The 10,855-nt window shown below is 36.6% G+C and overlaps 1 protein-coding gene across 6 annotated transcripts in view; it reads right to left on the bottom strand.

Moving 5' to 3' along the window:
- Nucleotides 1–1,011: 1,011 nt before the first annotated feature.
- The window catches only part of CAAP1 (caspase activity and apoptosis inhibitor 1), a 37,413-nt gene continuing 27,569 nt past the window's right edge, over nt 1,012–10,855 (bottom strand). The window contains exons 6-8 of one of the 6 annotated variants that reach the window (XR_003094630.1): nt 8,197–8,541; nt 6,324–6,475; nt 1,012–1,122 (exon numbers count right to left, since the gene is read on the bottom strand). Coding sequence is in view for 4 of the 6 variants with exons in the window: in XM_025206971.1 (XP_025062756.1) it covers nt 8,204–8,541 (338 nt within the window). In the remaining 2 variants the exon portion in view is untranslated. Of the gene's footprint in view, nt 1,123–4,647; nt 6,476–6,912; nt 8,542–10,855 lie in introns of those variants that run through there. The other 5 variants (XR_003094631.1, XM_025206971.1, XM_025206969.1 and 2 more) reach the window with 5 other exon arrangements.

The raw sequence follows: 10,855 nt of genomic DNA, 5'->3' as shown, positions 1-10,855 counted from the left end.
GGGAAAGAGGACATTATAAAAATACAGTATAGAGTTCCCCACTGACACACACGGTATCAAGCCAAAGTGTTGATTACAACACTTTATCAATACAAATGCAGGAAACTGCAAAGAGCAAACTGTTGTAGTAAAACATTTCCTCCCTTTTGCATATAATGGCCCAGTGAAAGAAAAACCCTAATTTTTATATATGCTTGCGTGTGTCATAGAAAATGAGGCAAAGAGATGTAAGTTTGTCTCTGCTTTGTGTAATCTCAGACATATTTATATATTACACAAACAGTGCTAGGTATACTTCTACACTTCTTGCTGACACCGTCTTTGTTTAAACATGATTCTTGAAAATCAGATCCCTACTGCACAATTAATGTAAGCCATCCTTTTTCACACTAAAATGTGAAGGTCCACGGAAAAGTTGGCATTTTGGGGATCTGTCTGCCAGCACACGTCAGAGGAAGAAAAAAAAAGTTAACTTACTCTTCCCCATCCTTCAACCATAAATGGGCTCACTATTCTAAATTACATTTTTCATCAGGTTCACACCTCTAATGTGTCAACTGCTGCCCACTGATTCTTGGGACTGATTACTGCTTTCAATTATAAGCGTATATTATACCCCAAACAGCTTTATGAGGCCTGCAGTCCTTCATCAACCGCAGATCTCACTTCACCAAGTTCATTCCCTTTGGCCTATTTATATTTAATGAACAGTAGTGACAACATTATCTTCCTCTGCAGCAACTGGGAAAAGAGGTTGGTGACCAGGAGGCTCTGCTCTCTTCTCTTGTTTATGGGCTAGATTGCTGGCAGGACTTAAAATACTGATCAGTGGATATATGGTGAAGCAGTGCATCTTTCAAGTGATGCATGAAAAAGATCTTCTGTTAATTCATTTAACTGATAAAGGACCACCACCAATGAATCAGTAACAAACTACCAATGTTTCAATTCTCAAACGCAAAGAGATTTTATTTTAATATTTCAGTGTAGATCTAGTAAACTAGCATCAAGGACTAGGGCAACCACTCTTAGGTCCCAGCCAAGCACTCAGATCCATGTCAGATCCCTCTGTGCAATGCAGACCTTAATTCAGTGGGTGGCCACATGTATCAAATTGCAGACCTAGAAATTAGACAGCAAGAGAAAAAAACAAAACAAAAACAAAAACAAAACAAAAAAACAACAATAAGGCCACGGCTCTGGTTCCAGTATTTTGACAATATATGAAATGACATCAGTAAAAGTTCGGTTGTATATTCTTAATACACTGAAGTCCATGTTTTAAGACAGAATAAAAAGCATTTCCTGTAACACTTATTACTGCAAATCTCTCCTCAGAAGTTGGGCGAAACTTTTTTATTTATTTTTTGTTCTTAAGCAAAGCTTATTCAGACCTACAAATTGGCTAACATAAAAACTACCACTTACTAAAAAGTGCTGCTCACAGCAGGCAGGGCCCAGCTCAGCACTCGGCTAACACAGCCCTATCCCCTGCAAGCAGCGGTGGTGCGGCCCAGGCAGCATCACTTGCAGGGGATGGGGCTGCACCAGCTGAGCACCGAGCCTGGCCCCAACTTATACACTATGCCTATGCTAATCCTAACTGTTCGGGTCAGAAAACCAGGATTGACCTATATACCATATCAACCTATACACTGTGAAATACGATAATGACTTTTCCTACCCTGAGAAAGGAATCAAAAATCGTGACCAAAATATTTAAGCGTTTAAACACCCATTCTAAATGCTGGGAAAATGTTAAACAGTTCTACCACACTTCAACTTACTACAAAATTAGATGCCTTCAACAATTGGTTTCTTTATTATACCTATACTGTTATACAAACCAAGGGCTGGAAGTCAACCTTCTACGAGAAGTGTTTGGGTCCTTTCAATATTTAGGTGATGTAGAAATTAGAACTGGAAAAAGACTCAAGATGGAAGTACTTGTCTCAGCTATGGCAGGACATTCCTATCAGTTGATTTTCTACTGCTGTGTCCAGTCTGGCCACATTTTGTGCAGCATTGTTGCTTTAGAGCTGAGTAGCAGGTATTTTACACCTCTAATGCACATCAATGGCCTACTGAAATCTGCCTAGTAGAAAGGCAGATTTAGGAGCTCATTTTAGAAACAGTCCCATACAGAGGAATTAAAGGTAGAAGGGATGATTTTGTGCCTAAAACATTACATTGAGATTTCAAGAGACCTGGGTCCTAGTCATAGCATTGCCACACATTTGATGTGTTGTCTTGAGCAAATCATTCTTTGCACCTTAGGTCTCTTACCCGCTAAATGGGTATTATACAGTTTCCTTTCTCCCATCTATCTAGCTTGCATGTTTTTCAGACAGAAAAAGTCTCTTATGGTTTGTCTACCCAGTTTTCCTTTAGTTTTAAGTATATTCACTTGAACCTTGCATAGTTAAAGTAATACAGTCCCATAATGTAGATATAACTATACCAACAAAAAGATGCTAATACTGGTGTAGCTGTTATCCTGTAAAATTAGGGGAAAAGATTAATATAGATTTGTATTAATCTATGTGTACAGTAGGGCTTGTACCAATTAAACTTGGTCAAAAAATAAAAACAAGGGGGGAAAAACACCCAAATGCATACCCATAAACCCGCATGTTTAAAAATAGCACTAGAACCATGTTTGTGAGGTGGTTAATACAATGGGCCATGATCTTTACTGGGGCCAATTAATGTCACTGTAACACAAATCAGGAAATCCAGATATCAGTCTTCAAAATTAAAAATACAAAAGGGACTAATATTGCTCTCAGGGAAACCAATTTAAATCCAGAGTAACCAATGTAACAGAATTTAGCCTTACTTAGTGCCTCCCTTCTCCCTCCTTCCCCCCACCCCACCCCACCCCAAAAAAAAGATGGAGGAAAGAATTGCAAATGTATAGAAACAGCAATTTATAGTCTGCAATATTTACCCGAAAGCAATGTTGCAGGGCTGCCGGATGCAAAAAGCACCTTCAAGTCTGACAAAAATCAAGGCAGTTCCCATGGAAAAGGATGAAATCTTACCGTACATTTAAAAAGGGGATGGTCTACCATATGAACATGCATTTTTTAACAGAGATGATTACTTGTCCTCTGCAGTTTAATAACCGTGCAATATTTACAGTTATGCTCTTTGGTTCTTTCCCCCCTCTGACTGCAGAGTCAGTTTGATTAACTGGTATGCAGCAAAAACCTTTTTACAGGCTTTAGACTTTTCTTCACCTTTTATGTATCCTGTTTACATATTTTAATATTAATGGCAAGAAAGAACCATAAAACATGCGACTTGACAAAAAAATTGCAGTATTTTAACATTTAAATTTGGCCATAAATAAGGTAAACATAATAAACATTTTTTTCTCTCCACATATTGCAGATTGACTTAGCAATAAACATGAAGGTTTATATCACCGTGACTAAACTGCAGGACTTCATAATCAGTTTTTAATTTGGTATCTATGCTATTAAAGTTGTGTTCTTTTGCTTCATGTTTCTGCATAAATGAATTAACCACCTCTACCCTCCCTGCTTACTAACTAATCTATTGCATAACTCTTCCCTATTTCTGTAAAATGGGCAAAATGCTTCAGTGATCTTATAAAGCTAAAGCAGTGCCTGTAAAACTAAGATGTACCTGTCATACTAAAACTGTGCATTGAAAAAAAAAAATGTTAATTTTTTTAAGTCTTTTTTGAGAGCCTTAAGCTACTTAAAACCACAGTGATGAGAATGAAAAAATTAGATTGGGGAAATCTTTTGTACAAAAGATCAGTAGCTATCAACAATGGGGACACAACCTTTATAGCCCTGAATGTTTTCAGGCCCAGTTAGCTGAGGGATGTGTTGTATCATTGCACCAATGAAGAACTGCAGGGTTTCCTTGCTGCCGCTGTCCATGGAGCTGTACTTTGTAGAATTGCAGGCAAATCATTTCAGGTTTGGAGAACAGTAAAATACTACTTCTGCTTAATACAGCATTTAACCAGCAGTAGCTTAGCATAGAAGCATATTAATCAAATCATCCATGTAGGTGACTTAATATATTATATGCTTATTTTACTTTTACTATGAAGTAACTTGATGTCATAGTGATTGAGGTTTTAATGCACTATGATTAAAAATTACAATAACTATTTTCAACTTGGAGAAAATAACAGAGATTTTTTAAAAGCAAGTTATTCAAGGTTCTGGTTTGCCAGTATTTTAGGTAAAACATTGCCCTAGAAAAGCAAATACTATAATAAAAAGGAAGAGCTACAAAACAAATTTGAATTGTTCAGGGGAAATGCCTATAATTTGTCTCTTAAAAGTGACATCTTGAAGTCTAATTATTGTTCTCTATCAAATCACCATTAAAACAACATTAAAGCCTCACACCAGGAATAACTGGTACTTTTGGCTCTCTGGGGAGTTACACCTTTTTATTTATATAATACAAATGTGGTCCTGCCAACTGACAGAGAAGAGCAGCAGTTATTAGGATAGCAAAGATTAATTCAGGGAAACTATTTCCTTGTTATTCAGGAAGCTTAGGTCAGCTCTGTCCCCTTCTGCTGACCCATATCCAAACTACAACCCTTAACCAACCAAGAGTCTTCCAAGCAGCTAATCAAAAGTCCCTGTAAAATTATTTTAAGATTTCATAAATAATTCAGGACTATATTTTACATAGAAATTGCCTCTTCCTCCAAAGCGAATTACTAAAATAATTTTTAAAAAGAAAAAAGCAAACAAACAAACCAGGGAGACATTTAAAAGTAAAACTGTAAAATAGGAGTCTAGTAACCATTTAAAATGCACTGAATAGTTTAATTGTACAGCAAACAAATAGGGTATGAATCAATGCAGGGGCCTGGGTAATGTAGCTGATATATTCCAAGTCTAAATAGCAATAGTTCAGTATCCCAAAAATGAATTAGCACCTGAGTAATCAGTCACATGCAGCCCTTTTTATAATACAGAATACAATTATAAAACAATTACTTATTTGCAAACATCTCTATTTAGTTTTCCTAGAACCCTGCTTCTTTTCAAGTTCAATTACTTACCTTCTTTGTCACATGCATAGTAAGCCTTTTTTATCTCCACTATACCACATATTAAAAAAAAAAATTTCAGAATGTGGAATTTCTGCATGTTGACCTCAAAATAAACTCTTTGACATTACAGTATCAATGCCACATGCTAAAGCCTGAAATCCAAAAGGTCAGTAGAAAGGTGGAGCTGAATTCAAGTCAGTGCTACTTGCCTTCAATAACCAGAAAGATGGAGTATTCAGAGTAGTCTGTTTTAATTTACCATTAAAAAAAAAGTTACTGCCTCGCAGTACTGGTTTGTATAGAACCCAGAATTCATTAGTAACTTAACGCTACTAAATTCATAAAAATATTGTTTATGGGGGTCTCCGCCAACCAGGTCAGCGGTGGCATTCAACATGTAAGCTTTGAGCTTAACTCGGTTTAACTTGAGCTTTGCAGAGCTCCTCTAAATTATGTCCTTTGGGGAAAAAAGGTTGCTGCGTGACATTAGCTTTCACTGCTTAGTGACCTGAAAGAAATACATGGGAGGGTTGCAGCAGGCAACTCTAGCACTTCGCCTGGAGTGAGGAGGAATTGCTGAAGAAAGCACAGTGTTTGGGGAATTCCAGCAGCGAAGGGAGGGTGTAAATTCAATGAACAGTTCTTGTATCAACTAGTTATTAAAGTGTGGTTCATTTTTCCTCCACTCTTAAGATTAAGTGTTTTTTATTATTATTACTTGGGCTTTTACAGGCACTAAACTACAATAAGGTGGATGGTAGGAAGAGCTAACAAATGAAATTAGAAATGAAAGAGTGACAGAGGCAAGTGCTAAGGGTCAGTTCTTTCTGTAAATTATAACAGTATTGTCCTACAAAGCATATGAGATTGGAGTTGTATAAATGACAATGTTGCCTACAGGTGAAACTGTCCAGTCCATTGCAAGCCAGAGTGAAGTAACCAGTGCCTAAATGATGGGAGGCAAGCTTCTTTGAGTAGATGCAATATCTTTTATTAGACCAAGTGAGTACTTGGAAAAAAAAGTTCTTAGCAAGCTTTTTGGGTGCAATCACTCTTCTTCAGGCATAGAGATTCTCTGCTATTCTGAGACTCCAAAGAACGAGAGAAGCTTTGGGATGCATCTCATCCCAAAACTTAATGATGGGAGGTATACCTGAACAACACAAAACATTTACAGTAAAGCAATTCCAATATTATGCGACTTCACAAACTAGGAATCCCAGACCGCAAGGATAAGTCTTACCAACTGCCCTTTTACCATTACCTGCCTTTGCTGCCCTAAATACAAAGAAATCCTAGGTTCCACGACAACATAAAATTGTAAAGCCACTGGCAGACCACTTTTTAGGCAGAAGTCTGTGTACTAAATTGATCCGGTTCATTCTCCCTTTCCCATCCATTTCTGTCCTTCAACTGCTACAAATAAGAGAGAAAAGTTAAGTCACGATATGATGGTGACCAGTTGTTATTCACTCAGTTCTCTGCCACCCTTTGAGGAGTTCTTACCATAACTATCCTCCCAGCTACATATAATAATGTTTTTAGCTTATAGCAAATTTATGTTGCATTTATTCAAAATATTATTTAAATTATCCAATGCTACTTAAGAAGATGGAAAAGGAACCTGCTACCAAAAATCAATGGCCACATTTACCAACTTATGAAAACTCTTTCAAATCTCATAAGAACATTTTAGATATTGCACATTACTAAAAAACCCCAATTTGATGCAAATAATGGGAAGTATTAGTAGTAGTGTATAAGAAAGACTGATTTTTTAAAGTCGTATTGTTTGATACCTCATTTGCTTATTTCAAAAGGTGATAAAAGAAAATTCAATGGAGCTACACATAATGAACCATTTTATTTAACAAGGATTAGACTCACATACTTGGGATATAACAAATTCAGCAGGTATATTTTAAAGATATACAGTGACTGTATAAACAGTCAAGTATAAAAATAGCACCACTTCTAAACACAATCAAAACTAGCTTGTTGCAGTTAGAATTCCATAATAGGAGAAAAAACTGTAAAAAACTAAATCTACACAGGCATCCTTAAAATGAAGAATGTGGAATTTATGATTTCTGAATCTTTTCAAAATATACATAAATTATGAGACTTTTCCAGAAAGCCTCTCTAACATTGTTAGAGGGGCTTTCATATTTACAGGGAATATGAAAAAACTATACTATCACATAAATATAAAAACATTTGCCATCAAGACCAGCGATCTTTTAAACAGTTTGATTTGCTGCATCATTCCATCTCAAGAGGTTTGCCAAATTTTAAACAGAAAGCATCACAATTAGAGAAAATGTATACATAATTTATTGTTTTCAACTGAAACACACAAGATAGTCATGGGAAAACATAACAAAAGCAAATAACCGACAGTATAAAAACCCTGTTAGTATAGTTCATCAATGGAATTACTTCCAGGCACTTCTGTAACTTTCTAACAATAACCAACACTACATAGTTTATTTAAACTCACTTCAGCAATTTTAATTCTCTAAAAATTTAATTATGCTTTTAAATCTCCTGAAGGGAGTTGTCATTCATTTTTAACTAGTATATTTTCATTAGTGTAAGCAGGGCCCCCGATGAAAAATAAGCATCTCAAATCACATCACTGAATACTGCAAGCAGATAAGTATCATCAGGCCAGAAAAGACCTCTTAAAAACAGAATTTTTTTTTTTAAAGAAGTACCTATAAACCAAGTTACTTAAATTAAGATGTTCAAGAGGGAATAAATAAATTGTCTGTTTAATTGCTAGCTACAGGGATTATAAAAAAGAAACCTACATTGTTCTTTTAACCTTTCTAAAAGGCACCAGGATCCTGGCATAGATCTATACAATCTAGGACTCCTTCCTAATTCACGTTAAGAGATAACCCAGCATAGAGACACTGATCCAGTCCAGTGTCAAACCAATCCATTTGTGCAAGTCACAGAAAGCAGTACACCAGAGGCAATGAAAAGAGCTATCAACAATTTAAGCCACAGGTCAGGATACGCAAAAAAGGTTTGAATGAGGAATGTCATACCCAATCCAAATAGACTTTAGCACTTAAAAGAACTGACATCACACTCTTCAAAACAAATATAAAAAATGTAAATGAAACAACCTTAAGGCTATTTTTTTACATCGCCAGCTTTCATCAGGGCCTTAATAGCTCTGGCCCTCATCTCAAGCTCCAGAAGCTCCAGCTGCTGTGCTGATGGCTGAACATCTTCTGATGGAGGAACGGCCAAGGATGCTGTTTTAGACTCCTTTGGGCTGGATTCTGCCAACCCCAGTATCTCATTCACACTTTTCTCAATGTCCTTCTGAAGGTCATCTATCTGCCCAGCTCCACTTCTGACAGCACTTTCTGGCACATGTGGACTCTCCTCTTCATTGCATGGGCCTTCTATGTCACTATCGTATGCATCTGCATTTATACTGAGGACATCACTATCTTCTCCTTTGGCTGTAACACAAATATAACAAATAACCACGTACTGCAGGAATCCTAACAAAAAAAATCCTTTTCATCTTAGAAATTGCCTCTGCATAAAAGTGATTCTCTGCACAGAGACAGAGTATGTGAAAAAGCTTCCATAAATTAAAGACAACTATTTTTTCTTTTTTTCCCTCCCCCAACTTTAAGGCTGATCTAATTTAGACAAGTTTTAATGCATTTTTTATTCCAATTTAGAAGAACATGCAGTATACCAAGGCAGCAGTGCCTGGAAAATTTATTCCATCATATGGAGTTACATGATCTATTTTCCTAATTAAAATGTCATAAGGTTTTATATCACAATGAGGCTTCTGCATTACAAATTGAAAGTTGATATGGAGAACCTCAGATTGATTATTGTTTATTATTTTAAAAGCAAATTTAATGTTCAAAGTCTATGGTTTTAAAAAATACTTTAAGATTCCTTTGAAATTTATGAAGTAATACCACCATAGCCAATCAGGATGTAAAAAAATCACAGGTTACAAGTATTCAGTCTTTTCACTGACCTGAACTAAATATATCTGAAATATTTGAACAACTTAGGAAAGAAATGTTGGTGATGGCTTTTAAATTTCAGTTCAAAGTAGGGTTTTATTAGGAAAAGTAATTAGAAATGGCAGTACAATATAATAAAACTATAGCAAAACCTCCAAAAGAGACACTGACAATCTGGCTGTAAATAAGCTATTTCTCTTAACACCCTGACCTGAGCAATCACCAGTACTTGGGCAATATTTGCATCTTTGGAGACACTAATAGCATTGTTTATTGCTTAAAATGAACAAATTATTTATAGCAACAAAAAGACAAAATTACCAATTTGGTGTATTTTATAGAAGCTTCTCATATAGAAAAGTTAAGTCTGGATCTCCAGGTGATTCACAAACAGCTTTTCACCATGCACTGAAGTTTTAAAGCAAATGTACATTGATTCACAGTCGCCTTATGTATTACATTATGATATCAATTGGATAGCACAATAGTATCTACACACCAAATTATCAGGGGAGGTTATAAATACCTGTATAGCAGTACAATATTAATTCTCTTTTTAACTTTTTAAACTAGTCTTTTGTCATCAGATTTAATTTTTTTTTTCATCTTAGTGGACTGCTTTTAAAGTATTACTAGTTTTATCCATCCATTCCTTAGCTCCAGAATCTCAAATCTCCAGGGCTAGGAGTTTTATTGATCAGTACTGCTCATCAACAACAAAGCCACTGATATATTGGAAACCAATGAAGTACTTCCTTCGTGAATTGCTGCCTTTAGATACCAGGCAATTCAAGTGTTACTGAAGTTCAGGTTATAAATATGTAGGGCCCTGCCAAATTCATAACAGAAGTGGTGTGCATTGCAGCTCCTATAATTTTGCAGGTTCCCCCATGCATCCGTCCACCACTGACTGGTGGTGGGGGCCTGCCTGCGGCTCACTCCTGATCAGCAAGGAGGTAAAAACCATGGTTTTAAACATGGTGCCATTTTTGCTTCCTGCTGCTGACTGGCTATAGGGCCCCAGTGACCCTGCTGTTTGCTGCTTACCGTCTGGGAGGCAAAAACAGCGCAACGTTTAAAACCGCGGTTTTCGCTTCCCTGCCAGTCATGAGCAAGCCACAAGCAGGGCCCCTCCAATCAGCAGCAGAGGGGAGCGCGTGGGGGAACCTGCAAGGTTAACGGAGCCACAGTGCATGCCACTTCTGCCGTGAATTCGGTAGGGCCCTATAAATATGACATTGATAATGTAGCCTAACAGTAGGGAGCCAAAGTCCAAATACCTTGAACCAACTGTCTTCACATCACTGTATTTTTCGACAAGATGTTCACATTTCATATTTTTATTGTAAAAGTATTCAGAACAGATTGTATTCATCATTCATCTAAATACTAATGAGAACACTCCAACAAGAGCTTGAGTTTTAGTCCCACCATCAACAATTCCTTTCCGTCTTCAAAAATGTACATTAAAGAATCTTTGAAAGGAAGTTTGTTTTAAGGCATTGTTATGTTTTTGTGCCTTTGGTTGTACAGCATATTTCAAGAAAAAAAAACTATGCAAGTGAGAGGCTTCCCTGTAAGACAGAAGAGAGAACTGCAAAGCTCTCTGTACACATAGTGAGCCATTTCCTCCCCTGGATCTCTGTAGAAAAAAGTCTTTGCATTCTATGGAGGTTCTGCACAAAGATTTGGTAGGACATGGACAACCAAATTATACTGATCCAGTTCCAAAACAAGCTCTAAACGAACTTTGTCAGTAGTCAGTTTTTCCTTTAAAGGGAAA

This window comes from Alligator sinensis, unplaced genomic scaffold (genome assembly GCF_000455745.1).
Source record: "Alligator sinensis unplaced genomic scaffold, ASM45574v1 scaffold940_1, whole genome shotgun sequence".
NCBI classification, from domain to species: Eukaryota; Metazoa; Chordata; order Crocodylia; family Alligatoridae; genus Alligator; species Alligator sinensis.
This window is presented reverse-complemented; position numbering and strand designations above follow the sequence as displayed.